General features: G+C 33.7%; 1 protein-coding gene across 1 annotated transcript; it reads right to left on the bottom strand.

Moving 5' to 3' along the window:
* Positions 1 to 490: 490 nt before the first annotated feature.
* il1b (interleukin 1, beta) lies at positions 491 to 9,158 on the bottom strand. The gene is made up of 4 exons (XM_062024387.1): positions 8,707 to 9,158; positions 5,792 to 5,956; positions 2,433 to 2,566; positions 491 to 1,356 (listed from the first exon to the last, which is right to left on the bottom strand). The coding sequence occupies exons 1-4, from the start codon at positions 8,990 to 8,992 to the stop codon at positions 1,135 to 1,137; spliced, it is 807 nt and encodes a 268-aa protein (XP_061880371.1). The 5' UTR covers positions 8,993 to 9,158; the 3' UTR covers positions 491 to 1,134.
* Positions 9,159 to 21,137: the final 11,979 nt, after the last annotated feature.

Raw genomic sequence — 21,137 nt, 5'->3', positions numbered from 1 at the left:
AAATAAATAATAAATAAATAATAATTGGTGAAGTAAGTTATATTTCATACTGTGAGATGAGTAAGATTATCTTGAAAATGAATGGATGGATGAAATGAATTCAGAATGTTTATCATGGTTGTGATTGAATACTTGCAAAGGCGCACATGGGTCAGACATTATGCCTGACTGAAAAACAAACAAACGCCATAAAACAAATACAATTGACAAATGCTGCAAATTAAAAGTTGTTGCACTACAGAATGAAATTTTTGTTTTTACACTTTTTTTTTCTTTTTTTAATCTTGCAGCGTTTATGACATTGCAGCATTTTCCTGGTTGCATGCGTTTTTATGGCCTTCGGGTGTTGTTGGTGCATTTTGTCTGACTTTTTTGCGCGTTCGCTGTCGGCCATTGTTCTTTCTCTTGTACAGCGATCATTTTGAACATTTGTGGTCCATCATCCCCGATCTATTTATGATCATGTAATAAAAGAGAATGCAAACTGAAACACAGATCACAATTTTATTGTGCATGGCTGATCCAAAGTTTTAAAGCATTTGTACGAAAGCAGACCTCTGCATAAATACATGATGGTGTACACATTGATTTTAAATAATTAAATAAATAAACACAATAAATAAATACATAAATAACTGAATAAATACATAAATAATAGAAGGCTTGCACATACAAATCCAAGTTGCTCTACTGATCAAGATGTGCTTTCACACTTTGTAGTCCTTGTTTCATTCCACCCCCTTTGATGCATAGTTTGCTTTGTAACTGACATCAAGTTGTATAACAATGTTGATGCTAAACATGTCACGGTTTATACTCTAGTGGCCCACTTTTTCACTGTGTGAATTAGGATAATTTGCTCAGAAATTCCTCCTAAATGTCGTTTTTTTTTTTGGCAAAGTGGTAGTCATTTGAGCCGCTCATACAGCCGACCTTCTTCCTGTTTACATTCTTTTGACCAATTGGAGAGGCGAGCAATGTCACGTGACCTGCAGTGATGCATTTCGGTGCGCTCGGATTTTTTAAAGGTGTAAACAGGTAACGCATCAAAGGGGGTATTAAAAAAAAAAAGATTTTAAAAAGTGAACTATAAGTGTAAAAAAAAACACATTTAAGAGCAGTTTTTTTCCGTCTTTAACTCTGCCTCTGGATGTTGAAGGTTATGTAGCGGTTGGCAGCCCGCTGGCACATTTCCACCGGCATGCTGTCCTCCTCCGCAGTGCTGATGAACCAGTTTGGGAATTGTGCGGACATGAGGGTGCTGTTGCTCACCCCCGAGTCACGTTTGTAGAAGAGGAAGCGAACCATCTCGCTGTCGGAGTTGATCCTTGTCAAACTGGTGACGTCCTCCAGCGTCTGGGTGGGGTCAAGACAAGGAAGAGGTCAGCAGGATTTTTAATTGTTTTCATTTTTATCACTTTATGAAAAAACTACTATTTTCACGAATATAACTTAATTAATATGTGACAGCTGTTAACTGTTAGTTTGCTAACTTTAGCATGCTAGCACGCTAACAATAAAGTGCTAACATTTTTGATGTCATTCGATTCACCATGCGGTCATATAACATGGTATGTGAAACAAACTAACTGTTAGCATGTAACGTTAGCATGCTACCATTAAAGTGCTAACTTTATTTTATCTCATTCGATTTCACTTCGCGGTCATATAACTTGGTATGTGAAACAAGCTGACTGTTAGCATGTTACGTTAGCATGCTAGCACGCTAAATATAAAGTGCTGACTTATTTTTATCTCATTTGATTCACCATGCGGTCATATAACATGGTATGTGAAACAAGCTAACTGTTAGCATGTAACGTTAGCATGCTACCATTAAAGTGCTAACTTTTTAATCTCATTCGATTTCACCTCGCGGTCATATAAATTGGTATGTGAAACAAGCTCACTGCTAGCACGTTAACATTAGCATACTACCATTAAAGTGTTAACTTTTTAATCTCATTTGATTTCACCTTGCGGTCATATAACTTGGTATGTGAAACAAGCTAACTGTTAGCATGTAATGCTAACAATAGTGTGCTAACTTTTTTTTTACCTCATTCGATACACCTTGCAGTCATTGAACTTGGTGTGTGAAACAAGCGAACTGCTAGCATGTTAACGTTAGCATACTACCATTAAAGTGTTAACTTTTTTTATCTCATTCGATTTCACCTTGCGGTCATATAACTTGGTATGTGAAACAAGCTAACTGTTAGCATGTAATGCTAACAATAGTGTGCTAACTTTTTTTAATCTCATTCGATTCACCATGCGGTCATATAACTTGGTATGTGAAACTAGCCAACTGTTAGCATGTTAACGTTAGCATGCTAGCATTAAAGTGCGATTTTGAGATGGGCTCCAGCACCTCCCGCGACCACGATAGGGACAAGCGGTAGAAAACGGATGGATAATTGTCCATTTACCTCCAAGTGCAGAGTGGGCTTGTCGCCGTCCTGGTGGCAGGACAGGTAAAGACTTGTGCCCTTGATGCCCAGAGCCACTGGTCGGGCCTCGGTGTTGGGGGACGGGCGCACGTAGGTGGACATGTTCAGGAACACTGCAAGGACAGCAACAACAAATTAGACCCAAGGCGACATGATGGTATTAAAATGGGTGTCAAACCTACGGCCCGCGAACAGGTTTCACCCGGCCCGCGTGATGATGAGTTTGCCAAGTATTGAAATGAGCTGCATTTTCATTTTTTTTTGTTTAAAAAAAAATAAAAAAATATATTTATTCATTTGATAGGGAAATCATAATACAGGTACTGAGAAAATACACTTTTTTTTGTTCACCCCCCCCAAAAAAAAAAAATACAACAACAAAAAAATTACAGAAAAATAATAAAAGTAAAATAATAACACCCCCTCCCACCCCCCGTCCTACATTTCAGTCACAGTGGGTAGCAATGTACTACATTTTCACCACAAGCAGATAGTTATTTATTTATTATTATTTATTTATTTATGTTATTTATTACTCCGGTACTCTTGTCTTGTTCTGTATATTGTACAGTTTTTTGTATTTCTATAGTGTTTTGTATATTGTACAGGATTGCTTATTATTTTTATTGCATAGTAGTCTGTTTATTTCAATTGTTAGTTTTTTCTTTATTACCTGTTGTGTAATTTATTTTTACCCCATATTTGTTCCCACTACCGCACCTTAAATTGGAGTCCTTAATCTCGTTACATGCAAATATAATGACAATAAAGTCCATTCTATTCTATTCTATAGAGCAGGGGTCACCAACGCGGTGCCCGCGGGCACCAGGTAGCCCGTAAGGACCAGATGAGTAGCCCGCCTGCCTGTTCTAAAAATAGCTCAAATAGCAGCACTTACCAGTGAGCTGCCTCTATTTTTTAAATTGTATTTATTTACTAGCATGCTGGTCTCGCTTTGCCCGACATTTTTAATTCTAAGAGAGACGAAACTCAAATAGAATTTGAAAATCCAAGAAAATATTTTAAAGACTTGGTCTTCACTTGTTTAAATAAATTCTTTTTTTTTTTTTACTTTGCTTCTTATAACTTTCAGACAGACAATTTTAGAGAAAAAATACAACCTTAAAATGATTTTAGGATTTTTAAACACAAATACATTTTTACCTTTTAAATTCTTTCCTCTTCTTTCCTGACAATTTAAATCAATGTTCAAGTAAATGTATTTTTTTTATTGTAAAGAATAATAAATACATTTTAATTTAGTTCTTCATTTTAGCTTCTGTTTTTTCGACGAAGAATATTTGTGAAATATTTCTTCAAACTTATTATGATTAAAATTCAAAAAAATTATTCTGGCAAATCTAGAAAATCTGTAGAATCAAATTTAAATCTTTTTTCAAAGTCTTTTGAATTTCTTTTAAAATTTTTGTTCTGGAAAATCTAGGAGAAATAATGATTTGTCTTTGTTAGAAATATAGCTTGGTCCAATTTGTTATATATTCTAACAAAGTGCAGTTTGGATTTTAACCTATTTAAAACATGTCATCCAAATTCTAAAATTAATCTTAATCAGGAAAAATTACTAATGATGTTCCATAAATTATTTTTTTTATTTTTTCAAAAAGATTCGAATTAGCTAGTTTTTCTCTTCTTTTTTTCGGTTGAATTTTGAATTTTAAAGAGTCGAAATTGAAGATAAACTATGTTTCAAAATTTAATTGTCATTTTTTTCGTGTTTTCTCCACTTTTAAACCGTTCAATTCAGTGTAAATATAATTAATGATTAATAATAACATAGAGTTAAAGGTAAATTGAGCAAATTGGCTATTTCTGGCAATTTATTTAAGTGTTTTTAAACTGGTAGCTCTTCGCATTAATCAGTACCCAAGAAGTAGCTCATGGTTTCAAAAAGGTTGGTGACCCCTGCTATAGAGAATCACAATAACTGACTAAAAGGGAAAAAAAAAAGGTAACAACAAAAATAAAAATCAAACATACGTTGATACAAGTGACAACAACAAAGAAAAAAAGAGTTGAGGTAGGTGAAAAGCTTCATTGTCAACAGTGAGTGTCACAGTTGTCTTATAGCAGGGGTGTCAAACTCATTTTAGACCGGGGGCCACATGGAGAAAAATCTACTCCCAAGTGTCATACATTTTGGTATTTCATTAATGCTAAATGTAAACATGTTAGCACATGCTAACATGTTTTTAAAGCTAATTTTACTCTTATTTCTTGTTACTTCACACTATCTATCCAGCGTGCTCACTAGGGGTGTAACGGTACACAAAAATGTCGGTTCGGTACGTACCTCGGTTTAGAGGTCACGGTTCGGTTCATTTTCGGTACAGTAAGAAAACAATAAAATATAAATGTTTTGGTTATTTATTTACCAAACGTGTAAACAATGGCATAACATACATATACACACAGGGTCCATTGCCAGGGTTCATGTGGTCAACATATATCAAATAAAAACTAAATAAGATAAGGCTCAGAATGGTTTCTTAACAAAACCTTTCTACATATAAAGTGCTTTTTTGGATTGATTGATTGAGACTTTTATTAGTAGATTGCACAGTACAGTACATATTCCGTACAATTGACCACTAAATGGTAACACCCCAATAAGTTTTTCAACTTGTTTAAGTCGGGGGCCCACGTTAATCAACATTAAACTGCCTCAAGTTGTTGCTCGGATTAAATAAAAATGACAAAACTTGTCTTCTACATATAAAAAGTGCAACATTAAACAGTTTCAAGTCAACTCAACTTGGCAGTAAGAGGATATATGGGCTCATTGTTCTTCCACCATAGAAGTGGCTCAAAATCTAGTTTCTAATGCAATATGGAATTAAATCTGCTGCTATAAAAACATTTGTTATTGCTTTAGCCCTGCCTGACTCGCCGAGGAGAGGCTGCTTGAATGCGGTGGTGACGCTTCAAATAGGTTAGCATGTTTGACGTGTCGTCAGAAGCAGCTGCTGAACAATGTCGGCAAACCTCCGTCCAGCCAAAGTGTTCCCAAACGGGAGATCTTAACGAGGCAGGAGGGTCTTCCCGCTCTGGCTTTTACATGTTGTCCTAGCCCGGTCGCTGCTAGCATGCCGCGTGTTGTGCCTCGGTGTGCACAACGTGCGGTGCGCTGCTTAATATGTCCGTGTGGAAACTCGTTCGGTACACCTCAGAACCAAACCGAAACCCCCCCCCGTTCAATACAAATACACGTACCGTTACACCCCCTAGTGCTCACTGTTAGCATTTCAGTTCAGCTTTGGCTGTTTTCAGCAGCCACACAAAATTTCGACTAAAATTGCATTTTGGTAGCGTGGACACACCTTTGCGGTGGCTGCTTCCTCCCTGCAGCGTGACGGCGTGCAGCTCCATGCTATCATGGACCACCACCAAACTCTTCTTCTGGGTGTCGGCAACGCTGCACTGGTACTGGCCCGTCCTGCTGAACTGGTTGGGTCGAGACGGCCTACTCTCGGGCATGTTGATCACTGAGGAGAGGACAAAATGGCCATTAGTCAAGGACGCACCTCCACCACACCGGGCGGCAACAAAAACTACCGGCAGGTCAATGCCACTTTGTTCACTTAGAAAATTGCGTCAGTTACCTGTATCGGCGTATTTCGTCATTATCTACATAAGTAAGTGAAAGCTGAAAATGGGTTATGTAAACCCAAATATAAGACGACTTCCCTTTTCTTTAAGACCAAATCAAAGACCAGACAACCAACATTTTTTTTTATTGAATCCTAACTCTCTAGATAACTAAATACAAGATGGTCCGTCTTTTTCAGACTTTTTATATTCATATTTGAAAACATGTCGTCTTATATACATCGTAACCATACTGTAATGATGGGTTAGGGTTATTGTACATGGTTAGGGTTACATATGGATGTAAGCTCAGGACAAACTCAATCATGCAAATAAAAATGTAATTGATTACCGTATTGAGCCGAATATAGGACGACCCCTATTATGTTCAGAAAATAAGGTGGCATACAAATTGCATCTTTTTTTGTGTGTGTTTGTTGTTATGATCACGTCCATAGACCACTCACTATAAGACGACCGATCCCTCGCAGACATTTTATCTGACAGGATTCCGTCTTATATACACCGTAACCATGCTACCGTAATGCAGTGGTTGGGCAATATTAATGTAAACAAAGGACAAACTCAAGCATGCAAATATACTGTTGATTAACTAATTGACCCGTAATTGAGACAACCTCATTTTTTGTGCCCGTCTGGTTTCATGATCATGTCCATAGACCCCTCAATATAAGACGGCCTTTCTTTTTCAGACTTTTTATCTGACGGGATGCCGTCTTATATAAACTGTAGCCATGCTACCATAATGCAATATCGGGCAATATTAATGTAGACAAGCAAGCAAATATTCTGTAGATAAATTGACTACAGTATTGACCCGTACATAAGACAACCTAGTTTGTTGTGTCTATTTGTTTCCATGAACATGTCCATAGATCACTTAATATATGACTATCCGTCTTTTGCAGACTTTTCATCTAGGGGAGAAAACATGACCTTTTATGTTCTGGCAATAGTCGTCCTATATGACGACTTGTATCTTTTTTTCAGGCACGTTTTTCCAAAATTTCATTTTGAAATTCCTAATTTTAACATTTTTAAAAGTCTATATAATGAATCACATTTCTTAGCCGTTGCACAGCTGTTGACGGTTTTGCTTCATTGACACCGTTAGCTCAAAGCTAGCATCATAACTCCCTCTTTGTTGTCTGCTGACTCGCTACCAACCTTAAAGAGTCCACCTGTGTGTGACGGGAAGAAAAGCCCTGACTCATTGGCGGGAGCAGTCATTTGGATGTCTAAATCAAAAGGGCCCCTCAAATATAAGACTTTTTCCAGACTTTTTTTTTATAAACGGGTCACTATAAGGACAAACAAAATATATGAATGTTTTAATTAGAGATGTCCGATAATATCGGTCTGCCGATATTATCGGCCGATAAATGCGTTGAAATGTAATATCGGAAATTATCGGTATCGGTTTTTTTATTATCAGTATCGGTTTTAAAATTTTTTATTTTTTATTTTTATTAAATCCACATAAAAAACACAAGATACACTTACAATTAGTGCACCAACCCAAAAAACCTCCCTCCCCCATTTACACTCATTCACACAAAAGGGTTGTTTCTTTCTGTTATTAATATTCTGCTTCCTACATTATATATCAATATATATCAATACAGTCTGCAAGGGATACAGTCCGTAAGCACACATGATTGTGCGTGCTGCTGGTCCACTAATAATACTAACCTTTAACAGTTAATTTTACACATTTTCATTAATTACTAGTTTCTATGTAACTGTTTTTATATTGTTTTACTTTCTTTTTTATTCAAGAAAATGTTTTTAATTTATTTATCTTATTTTATTTTATTCATTTTTTTTAAAAAGTACCTTATCTTCACCATACCTGGTTGTCCAAATTAGGCATAATAATGTGTTAATTCCACGACTGTATATATCGGTTGATATCGGTATCGGTTGATATCGGTATCTGTATTTAAAGAGTTGGACAATATCGGCATATCGGATATCGGCAAAAAGCCATTATCGGACATCCCTAGTTTTAATAGTCTTGTATTTAACGAGCAAAAAAAAGATTCAGCAAATAAAAAAATATAAAATATGTGTGTTTTTTTTAATTTAAAAAATATACAATACATTATGATATAACATTTATAAATATAATGAATAAGTATAAAATATATGTATTCTTTAGAATATATTTTTAAATGAAATAAATAACTATACAAATCAATATAGTACATTTTAAATATATATATATATATTAAAAAAATATATATATATATTTGAAAACAATATATAAAAAAAATACATATATTAAAAAATATATATATATTAAAAAAACAATTTTTTTAAACTGTTTTTGTAGATACTCAGTGTTGACAGAACCTTCATAAAAGCCAGATTCGATATGATAAATACAAAGTGCCATTTTTAGCCTAAAGCTATTTTTTCATTGGTTTTGGCATACTGTAAAAATATAGTGACCACATTATTATTAAATATTTCACTCTTTTACTTTGTCACCTGTCAGGACAAGCCAAGATGAGGATGTTTAGTTCAGCTAGCTTATCGGATAGGTTTGAGCATCTTTACTGTACACAATGTATCAAAGCATCCTTTCATTTTTACTGTATGAATGATGGCTAACAAAGCGTACCTTCAACGACGTCCTCCATCATGATGTTGAGGAGGTTCTCCTCCGAGAATTCGGTGCCCAGCGCCGTCTGGCAGCTTTTGCCCTTTAACCTCTCCATGGCGACCACCAGGTTGACCACGCGCCTCAGGGTCAGGGGGTGGCGGGAAACCTCCAGGCCCAGTCCGGCGGGCAGCTTGTTGCAGGTCATCTCAGCGGACATCTTTTCAAGTGAAGGTTGTTCTTTCTCTGAGTATATTTTGGGTTTTGCAGAAGATCTCAGCTCGCGTCGCTTCTGTTCTGCCTGCATGTCGAGACGTGAAGGCTTTTATGCACCTTCCACACCTTACGCTGCGGGGAATTCCCCGCAGACGCAGGAAGTGGCACAGTCTGTGTGGCAATACTGTACTTGGTGCCGCGTATAGGATGATGATGATGTGCAACAGGAAGTCAATCAGAGATGGATAACAGCTCAGGAATGATGATCATCTGATGAGAATTTGCCATAATGATAACGGATGCCTTTTAAAAAAAAAAAAAGATTGTTTTTGGCACCTGGCAACTTTTTTATGTTAACTGAATGGAAAAAAAAACCCTCAAAACAAGTGATGGCACTTTTAACAAGGACAACTTCCTCATTTACTGCATTAATTTTGTATTTTATTATTAGGATTAGTGCTATTATTATTTTAAAAACTTGCCTAAAACGAATACAATTGTGTTTGAATAGAGGGAAATAAAACACTGTACTCAAATAATTAATCACATTTTGTTTCATGTAGTTGTTCACTATCAGATTGACACTAATATTTCATGTAGTTGTTCACTATCAGATTGACACTAATATTTCATGTAGTTGTTCACTATCAGATTGACATTGTTTCATGTAGTTGTTTACTATCAGATTGACACTAATATTTCATGTAGTTGTTCACTATCAGATTGACACTAATGTTTCATGTAGTTGTTCACTATCAGATTGACACTAATGTTTCATGTAGTTGTTCACTTTCAGATTGACATTGTTTCATGTAGTTGTTCACTATCAGATTGACACTAATGTTTCATGTAATTGTTCACTATCAGATTGATACTGTTTCATGTAGTTGTTCACTATCAGATTGACACTAATGTTTCATGTAGTTGTTCACTATCAGATTGACACTAATATTTCATGTAGTTGTTCACTATCAGATTGACACTAATGTTTCATGTAGTTGTTCACTATCAGATTGACACTAATATTTCATGTAGTTGTTCACTATCAGATTGACACTAATATTTCATGTAGTTGTTCACTATCAGATTGACACTAATATTTCATGTAGTTCACTATCAGATTGACACTAATGTTTCATGTAATTGTTCACTATCAGATTGGCACTAATATTTCATGTAGTTGTTCACTATCAGATTGACACTAATGTTTCATGTAGTTGTTCACTATCAGATTGACACTAATATTTCATGTAGTTGTTCACTATCAGATTGACACTAATATTTCATGTAGTTGTTCACTATCAGATTGACACTAATATTTCATGTAGTTGTTCACTATCAGATTGACACTAATGTTTCATGCAATTGTTCACTATCAGATTGGCACTAATATTTCATGTAGTTGTTCACTATCAGATTGACACTGTTTCATGTAGTTGTTCACTATCAGATTGGCACTAATATTTCATGTGGTTGTTCACTATCAGATTGACACTAATATTTCATGTAGTTGTTCACTATCAGATTGACACTAATGTTTCATGTAATTGTTCACTATCAGATTGATACTAATGTTTCATGTAGTTGTTCACTATCAGATTGACACTGATGTTTCATGTAGTTGTTCACTATCAGATTGACACTAATATTTCATGTAGTTGTTCACTATCAGATAGTCACTAATGTTTCATGTAGTGGTTCACTATCAGATTGACACTAATATTTCATGTAGTTGTTCACTATCAGATTGGCACTAATATTTCATGTAGTTGTTCACTATCAGATTGACACTAATATTTCATGTAGTTGTTCACTATCAGATTGATACTAATGTTTCATGTAGTTGTTCACTATCAGATTGACACTAATGTTTCATGTAGTTGTTCACTAACAGATTGACACTAATATTTCATGTAGTTGTTCACTATCAGATTGACACTAATGTTTCATGTAGTTGTTCACTATCAGATTGACACTAATATTTCATGTAGTTGTTCACTATCAGATTGACACTAATATTTCATGTAGTTGTTCACTATCAGATAGACACTAATGTTTTGTGTAGTGGTTCACTATCAGATTGACACTAATATTTCATGTAGTTGTTCACTATCAGATTGGCACTAATATTTCATGTAGTTGTTCACTATCAGATTGACACTAATGTTTCATGTAGTTGTTCACTATCAGGTTGACACTAATATTTCATTTAATTGTTCACTATCAGATTGACACTAATGTTTCATGTAGTTGTTCACTATCAGGTTGACACTAAAGTTTCATGTAGTTGTTCACTATCAGATTGACACTATTTCATGTAGTTGTTCACTATCAGGTTGACACTAATATTTCATTTAATTGTTCACTATCAGGTTGACACTAATGTTTCATGTAGTTGTTCACTATCAGATTGACACTAATGTTTCATGTAGTTGTTCACTATCAGATTGACACTGTTTCATGTAGTTGTTCACTATCAGATTGACACTAATGTTTCATGTAGTTGTTCACTATCAGATTGTTGCCAGTTTTTTTTAACCGTAAAATCTACGGTTGTTGTTTTTTTGCGGTGTATTATTGTAAGTAAATTTTGGTGACTGAGTTGCCTTTTTTTTTTTTTTTACCGTTAAAAGTAATTTTTACAGGGTACAATTGGATGTATAACTTGCTTTGGAATCAAAAGTCGAGCAGATATTAAAGTATTTATTTTTATTTTAGCAAAACAAATGTATGCATGAGAACGTGTGAGATATATTTTTGTGACATTATTATATATTATTCAAGTTTAAAGTACATTCACAGCCAAAATGAAAATAATTCATATATTTAGTGAGATATGATAAAGTACTTTATTATGCATTATATTATTTCCAGGTTTCCGGGGGCCACATAAAATGATGAGTTGGAGTTTGACACCTGTGATTTAAAACGTTGCCTGTACACTTCAAACGTTTTATGATGGCTACAGTTTGACCCTGGAACAGATTTTTTTTAGAATAATTTCTGTTCCAGTATAATATATTTATAGCATAAATATATGTCCAGTATCATATATTTATACTCTAAATACAGTATATGTTCAATATAACATATTTATACTATAAATATCCTCCAGTACAATATATTTATACTATAAATATATGTCCAGTATAATTTATTTATATTATAAATATACATGTAGTGTTCTAAAAATATCCAATTCAATCCAATCCACTTTATCGTTATAATACTATTAACAACAAAACTGAGCGCTCCATATAAAACAAACAATAAATTTTTTTTTTTAATTAAAAGCATTTAAAATAACTATAGATAAAATAATAAAATCAATTAAAAGATACAATAATATATTAAAAATAAAGAATAATATATACACCAAAATAGGAAAATACGAATTTATAAAATAGAATATGAAATAAGAATATGTATGTCCAGTATAATATATCTATATTATAAATATATTTTCAGGATAACATATTCATACTAGAGATATACTTACTGTATATAATAATATACTAAAAATATCCAATTTAAATATAGAACAGTATTAACAACAAAACTGTTTCCAGAGTGCTGCATATAAAACAAACAATAAATATTCAATTAAAAGCATTCAAAATAAGAACAGATAAAATAATAAAATCAATTAAAAGATAAAATAATATAAAAAACACTATTATAATATAACCAACATAGGAAAACATAATCTATAAAATAGAATATAACATAGAAAATATATCTTTATTTTTAAATATATAGTATAACATATACTATATCTGCCCAGTATAATATATTCATACTTTAAATTTAATCAAATCCACTTAATTATATAAGACTATTAACAACAAAGCTGTTTCCAGAGTGCTGCATATAAAACAAACAATCAAAAATATTCAATTAAAAGCTTTCAAAATAAAAACAGATAAAATAATAAAATCAATTAAAAGATTAAATAATATAAAAAAATAAAATAATAATAATAAAAACACCAACATGGGAAAAAAATAAATAATAGAATATAGCATAGGAAATATACTTTTACTTTTAAATATATATTATATATCTGCCCAGTATCATATATTCATACTTTAAAAATATTTCCAGTAATATATAAATATGCTATAAATACACGTATAGAACAACATCCTAAAAATATTTGTCCAGTATATTTATATTATAAATATAACTATAGTATAAATATATTTCCAGTATGATAAATTTGTAGGAAAAATATATGTCTAGAATATTTACTATATAAATATATGTCATGTCTATAGCGGATAAATATATTGTATGTCCAATATAATGTATTAATCATATAAATATGTCATGTATAATATATTTATCGGATAAATAAATGGCCAGTTGAATATGTTCAGAGTATAAAAATATTAGTTGTATATTTAGAGGATAAGTATATAACATATTTATATATGTATCCATCCTGTATGATACATTATTAGTATGAAGATATTGCCAATATTTTACTTCCTCAAAGAGTTTTGCTTTGATGTCAGTAAAAATTCCTCCTGCCAGAGAGGAAAAGTTTATTGTGATGTTGCAGAACTGCGGCCATGTTTGCTATTTCATCATTTTCCTCTTTTGTCATGGTGTTGTGTATCTGGAAGCAGGAAGTGATGACTCGGGACTTTTCTTGCCACAGGAAGACTCGCTGAGGTGGCGTCGGTGCAAACCTGTCAAGTCGTCAAAAGAAAGGCGACGTGAGCTTGCACCTCGGCGACGGAGGCCAGGAAAAACTGTCTGCCTCCACGACACGCAAGATCAGGGTTGTCTTTTTGCAGGAAGTTCAAATGTAGTTGTTCACTGTCACATAGTTGGAGTACGACCGCCGTCACGCCTCATGAGATATTTGTTCTAAAGCGACACGAGAAACAATCCTATCTGTTTTTGACAGTGGTCAATGTAGTTGTTCACTGTCACGCCAATCTAATTGACCTTCTATAAACTAGGAGCATAAGAAATGACTATTTTCATTTTTGATAGTCCAAGATGGCTGCCAAGATTTAATGTAGTTGTTCACTTTCATGACTGACAGAATCATCAAACGGTAGTTGTTCACTGTCACAAATTTATAATCCGATTGTCGGTTTCATGTAGTTGTTTACTATCAGATTGACACTAATGTTTCACGTAGTTGTTCACTATCAGATTGACACTAATGGTTCATGTAGTTGTTCACTATCAGATTGACACTAATGTTTCATGTAGTTGTTCACTATCAGATTGACACTATTTCATGTAGTTGTTCACTATCAGATTGACACTATTTCATGTAGTTGTTCACTATCAGATTGACACTAATGTTTCATGTAGTTGTTCACTATCAGATTGACACTATTTCATGTAGTTGTTCACTATCAGATTGACACTATTTCATGTAGTTGTTCACTATCAGATTGACACTGTTTCATGTAGTTGTTCACTATCAGATTGACACTGTTTCATGTAGTTTTTCACTATCAGATTGACACCGTTTCATATAGTTGTTCACTGTCAGATTGACACTAATATTTTATGTAGTTGTTCACTATCAGATTGACACTAATGTTTCATGTAGTTGTTCACTATCAGATTGACACTATTTCATGTAGTTGTTCACTATCAGATTGACACTATTTCATGTAGTTGTTCACTATCAGATTGACACTGTTTCATGTAGTTGTTCACTATCAGATTGACACTGTTTCATGTAGTTTTTCACTATCAGATTGACACCGTTTCATATAGTTGTTCACTGTCAGATTGACACTAATATTTTATGTAGTTGTTCACTATCAGATTGACACTAATGTTTCATGTAGTTGTTCACTATCAGATTGACACTAATGTTTCATGTAGTTGTTCACTATCAGATTGACACTATTTCATGTAGTTGTTTACTATCAGATTGACACTAATGTTTCATGTAGTTGTTCACTATCAGATTGACACTGTTTCATGTAGTTTTTCACTATCAGATTGACACCGTTTCATATAGTTGTTCACTGTCAGATTGACACTAATATTTTATGTAGTTGTTCACTATCAGATTGACACTAATGTTTCATGTAGTTGTTCACTATCAGATTGACACTAATGTTTCATGTAGTTGTTCACTATCAGATTGACACTGTTTCATGTAGTTGTTCACTATCAGATTGACACTAATGTTTCATGTAGTTGTTCACTATCAGATTGACACTGTTTCATGTAGTTTTTCACTATCAGATTGACACCGTTTCATATAGTTGTTCACTGTCAGATTGACACTAATATTTTATGTAGTTGTTCACTATCAGATTGACACTAATGTTTCATGTAGTTGTTCACTATCAGATTGACACTGTTTCATGTAGTTGTTCACTATCAGATTGACACTGTTTCATGTAGTTGTTTACTATCAGATTGACACTAATGTTTCACGTAGTTGTTCACTATCAGATTGACACTAATGTTTCATGTAGTTGTTCACTATCAGATTGACACTGTTTCATGTAGTTGTTTACTATCAGATTGACACTGTTTCATGTAGTTGTTCACTATCAGATTGACACTAATGTTTCATGTAGTTGTTCACTATCAGATTGACACTAATGTTTCATGTAGTTGTTCACTATCATATTGACACTATTTCATGTAGTTGTTCACTATCAGATTGACACTATTTCATGTAGTTGTTCACTATCAGATTGACACTGTTTCATGTAGTTGTTCACTATCAGATTGACACTGTTTCATGTAGGTTTTCACTATCAGATTGACACTGTTTCATATAGTTGTTCACTGTCAGATTGACACTAATATTTTTTGTAGTTGTTCACTATCAGATTGACACTAATGTTTCATGTAGTTGTTCACTATCAGATTGACACTAATGTTTCATGTAGTTGTTCACTATCAGATTGACACTATTTCATGTAGTTGTTTGCTATCAGATTGACACTAATGTTTCATGTAGTTGTTCACTATCAGATTGACACCGTTTCATATAGTTGTTCACTGTCAGATTGACACTAATATTTTATGTAGTTGTTCACTATCAGATTGACACTAATGTTTCATGTAGTTGTTCACTATCAGATTGACACTATTTCATGTAGTTGTTTACTATCAGATTGACACTAATGTTTCATGTAGTTGTTCACTATCAGATTGACACTGTTTCATGTAGTTGTTCACTGTCAGATTGACACTAATATTTTATGTAGTTGTTCACTATCAGATTGACACTAATGTTTCATGTAGTTGTTCACTATCAGATTGACACTAATGTTTCATGTAGTTGTTCACTATCAGATTGACACTAATGTTTCATGTAGTTGTTCACTATCAGATTGACACTGTTTCATGTAGTTGTTCACTATCAGATTGACACTAACGTTTCATGTAGTTGTTCACTATCAGATTGACACGATTTCATGTAGTTGTTTACTATCAGATTGACACTGTTTCATGTAGTTGTTCACTATCAGATTGACACTGTTTCATGTAGTTGTTCACTATCAGATTGACACTAATGTTTCATGTAGTTGTTCACTATCAGATTGACACTAATGTTTCATGTAGTTGTTCACTATCAGATTGACACTGTTTCATGTAGTTGTTCACTATCAGATTGACACTAATGTTTCATGTAGTTGTTCACTATCAGATTGACACTGTTTCATGTAGTTGTTCACTATAATATTGACACTAATGTTTCATGTAGTTGTTCACTATCAGATTGACACTATTTCATGTAGTTGTTCACTATCAGATTGACACTAATATTTCATGTAGTTGTTCACTATCAGATTGACACTAATATTTCATGTAGTTGTTCACTATCAGATTGACACTAATATTTCATGTAGTTGTTCACTATCAGATTGACACTAATGTTTCATGTAGTTGTTCACTATCAGATTGACACTAATGTTTCATGTAGTTGTTCACTATCAGATTGACACTGTTTCATGTAGTTGTTCACTATCAGATTGACACTATTTCATGTAGTTGTTTACTATCAGATTGACACTATTTCATGTAGTTGTTCACTATCAGATTGACACTAATGTTTCATGTAGTTGTTCACTATGAGATAGACACTAATGTTTCATGTAGTTGTTCACTATTAGATTGACACTAACGTTTCATGTAGTTGTTCACTATCAGATTGACACTAATATTTCATGTAGTTGTTCACTATCAGATTGACACTAATGTTTCATGTAGTTGTTCACTATCAGATTGACACTAATGTTTCATGTAGTTGTTCACTATCAGATTGACACTAACGTTTCATGTAGTTGTTCACTATCAGATTGACACTATTTCATGTAGTTGTTCACTATCAGATTTACACTTTCATGTAGTTGTTTACTATCAGATTGACACTATTTCATGTAGTTGTTCACTATTAGATTGACACTAATGTTTCATGTAGTTGTTCACTATGAGATAGACACTAATGTTTCATGTAGTTGTTCACTATCAGATTGACACTAATATTTCATGTAGTTGTTCACTATCAGATTGGCACTAATATTTCATGTAGTTGTTCACTATCAGATTGACACTAATATTTCATGTAGTTGTTCACTATCAGATTGACACTGTTTCATGTAGTTGTTCACTATCAGGTTGACACTAATATTTCATGTAATTGTTCACTATCAGATTGACACTAATATTTCATGTAGTTGTTCACTATCAGATTGACACTATTTCATGTAGTTGTTTACTATCAGATTGACACTAATATTTCATGTAGTTGTTCACTATCAGATTGACACTAATATTTCATGTAATTGTTCACTATCAGATTGACACTAATATTTCATGTAGTTGTTCACTATCAGATTGACACTATTTCATGTAGTTGTTTACTATCAGATTGACACTAATGTTTCATGTAGTTGTTCACTATCAGATTGACACTAATATTTCATGTAGTTGTTCACTATCAGATTGACACTAATGTTTCATGTAGTTGTTCACTATCAGGTTGACACTAATATTTCATTTAATTGTTCACTATCAGATTGACACTAATGTTTCATGTAGTTGTTCACTATCAGATTGACACTGTTTCATGTAGTTGTTCACTATCAGATTGACACTATTTCATGTAGTTGTTTACTATCAGATTGACACTATTTCATGTAGTTGTTCACTATCAGATTGACACTAATGTTTCATGTAGTTGTTCACTATGAGATAGACACTAATGTTTCATGTAGTTGTTCACTATTAGATTGACACTAACGTTTCATGTAGTTGTTCACTATCAGATTGACACTAATATTTCATGTAGTTGTTCACTATCAGATTGACACTAATGTTTCATGTAGTTGTTCACTATCAGATTGACACTAATGTTTCATGTAGTTGTTCACTATCAGATTGACACTAACGTTTCATGTAGTTGTTCACTATCAGATTGACACTATTTCATGTAGTTGTTCACTATCAGATTTACACTTTCATGTAGTTGTTTACTATCAGATTGACACTATTTCATGTAGTTGTTCACTATTAGATTGACACTAATGTTTCATGTAGTTGTTCACTATGAGATAGACACTAATGTTTCAGGTAGTTGTTCACTATCAGATTGACACTAACGTTTCATGTAGTTGTTCACTATCAGATTGACACTAATATTTCATGTAGTTGTTCACTATCAGATTGGCACTAATATTTCATGTAGTTGTTCACTATCAGATTGACACTAATATTTCATGTAGTTGTTCACTATCAGATTGACACTGTTTCATGTAGTTGTTCACTATCAGGTTGACACTAATATTTCATGTAATTGTTCACTATCAGATTGACACTAATATTTCATGTAGTTGTTCACTATCAGATTGACACTATTTCATGTAGTTGTTTACTATCAGATTGACACTAATATTTCATGTAGTTGTTCACTATCAGATTGACACTAATATTTCATGTAATTGTTCACTATCAGATTGACACTAATGTTTCATGTAGTTGTTCACTATCAGATTGACACTAATGTTTCATGTAGTTGTTCACTATCAGATTGACACTAACGTTTCATGTAGTTGTTCACTATCAGATTGACACTATTTCAGGTAGTTGTTCACTATCAGATTTACACTTTCATGTAGTTGTTTACTATCAGATTGACACTATTTCATGTAGTTGTTCACTATTAGATTGACACTAATGTTTCATGTAGTTGTTCACTATGAGATAGACACTAATGTTTCAGGTAGTTGTTCACTATCAGATTGACACTAACGTTTCATGTAGTTGTTCACTATCAGATTGACACTAATATTTCATGTAGTTGTTCACTATCAGATTGGCACTAATATTTCATGGTCAGATTGACACTAATATTTCATGTAGTTGTTCACTATCAGATTGACACTGTTTCATGTAGTTGTTCACTATCAGGTTGACACTAATATTTCATGTAATTGTTCACTATCAGATTGACACTAATATTTCATGTAGTTGTTCACTATCAGATTGACACTATTTCATGTAGTTGTTTACTATCAGATTGACACTAATATTTCATGTAGTTGTTCACTATCAGATTGACACTAATATTTCATGTAATTGTTCACTATCAGATTGACACTAATATTTCATGTAGTTGTTCACTATCAGATTGACACTATTTCATGTAGTTGTTTACTATCAGATTGACACTAATGTTTCATGTAGTTGTTCACTATCAGATTGACACTAATATTTCATGTAGTTGTTCACTATCAGATTGACACTAATGTTTCATGTAGTTGTTCACTATCAGGTTGACACTAATATTTCATTTAATTGTTCACTATCAGATTGACACTAACATGTTTCATTTCCATATGAGTTGGGAAAGTGTGTTAGATGTAAATATAAACGGAATACAATGATTTGCAAATCCTTTTCAAGCCATATTCAGTTGAATATGCTACTAAGACAACATATTTCATGTTCAAACTCATAAACTTTTTTTTTTGTTGCAAATAATCATTAACTTTAGAATTTGATGGCAGCAACACGTGACAAAGAAGTTGGGAAAGGTGGCAATAAATACTGATAAAGTTGAGGAATGCTCATCAAACACTTATTTGGAACATCCCACAGGTGAGCAGGCAAATTGGGAACAGGTGGGTGCCATGATTGGGTATAAAAGTAGATTCCATGAAATGCTCAGTCATTCACAAACAAGGATGGGGCGAGGGTCACCACTTTGTCAACAAATGCCTGAGCAAATTGTTGAACAGTTTAAGAACAACATTTCTCAACCAGCTATTGCAAGGAATTTAGGGATTTCACCATCTACGCTCCGTAATATCATCAAAGGGTTCAGAGAATCTGGAGAAATCACAGCTAAGGCCGTGACTTTCCATCCCTCAGGCTGTACTGCATCAACAAGCCACATCAGTGTGTAAAGGATATCACCACGTGGGCTCAGGAACACTTCAGAAACCCACTGTCAGTAACTACAATTGGTCGCTACATCTGCTAAGCTGATAAGCTATTATTTGCAAAAAATAAATAAAGTTTATGAGTTTGAACATCAAATATGTTGTCTTAGTAGCGCATTCAACTGAATATGGCTTGAAAAGGATTTACAAATCATTGTATTCCGTTTATATTTACATCGAACACAATTTCCCAACTCCTATGGAAACGGGTTTTGTAGTTGTTCACTATCACTTGCAGTTCTTGTGTAATTGTCCTGGCATATCCTGAGGCTTGTTGTTTGAAAGTGCCGCACGTGAGAACCTGATCTACTTTCCCTCGGGTGTTGCACAAGGTGGATATAAATGTAGTTGTTTACTACAGCCCAGTTCAAAGGTGTGTTGCACCACCCTTGATGGTTATTGTAGCTCCTTCATGTGTCAGCAGGCGAGGTGACGTACTTCCCAGTGATGCAACGACAGAAAAAGTAGTTTTGCTTCCTGGTCTGTGTGTCGCCCACGGAAACGACCGGCATGAGCGTCTTGTTATCTTCTTTAACGGTTGCAGCGCCCCCTCCTTTCCCGCACTCGCTCTGTGACGTCTTCCCATCATGCATTGTTTTGCGACGACAGACAGGAAAAAGAAAAAGGCCAATTCATTTTGCAGCTATATTTAAACGATGACTTACACGTGTAGTATGGAGGAGGAGCCTAAAACGGTCCACTTTTCTATAGAAGTCTTGAACTGGATCTGCTTTAAATATTAATGATGTAGCATGAACAGGCGAAAAGAGTTGTGATTTAAAAAAAAAA

This window comes from Entelurus aequoreus, linkage group LG17, assembly GCF_033978785.1.
Source record: "Entelurus aequoreus isolate RoL-2023_Sb linkage group LG17, RoL_Eaeq_v1.1, whole genome shotgun sequence".
In the NCBI taxonomy this organism is placed as follows: domain Eukaryota; kingdom Metazoa; phylum Chordata; class Actinopteri; order Syngnathiformes; family Syngnathidae; genus Entelurus; species Entelurus aequoreus.
The sequence above is the reverse complement of the archived record's forward strand: the minus strand, read 5'-3'. Positions and strand labels throughout refer to the sequence as shown.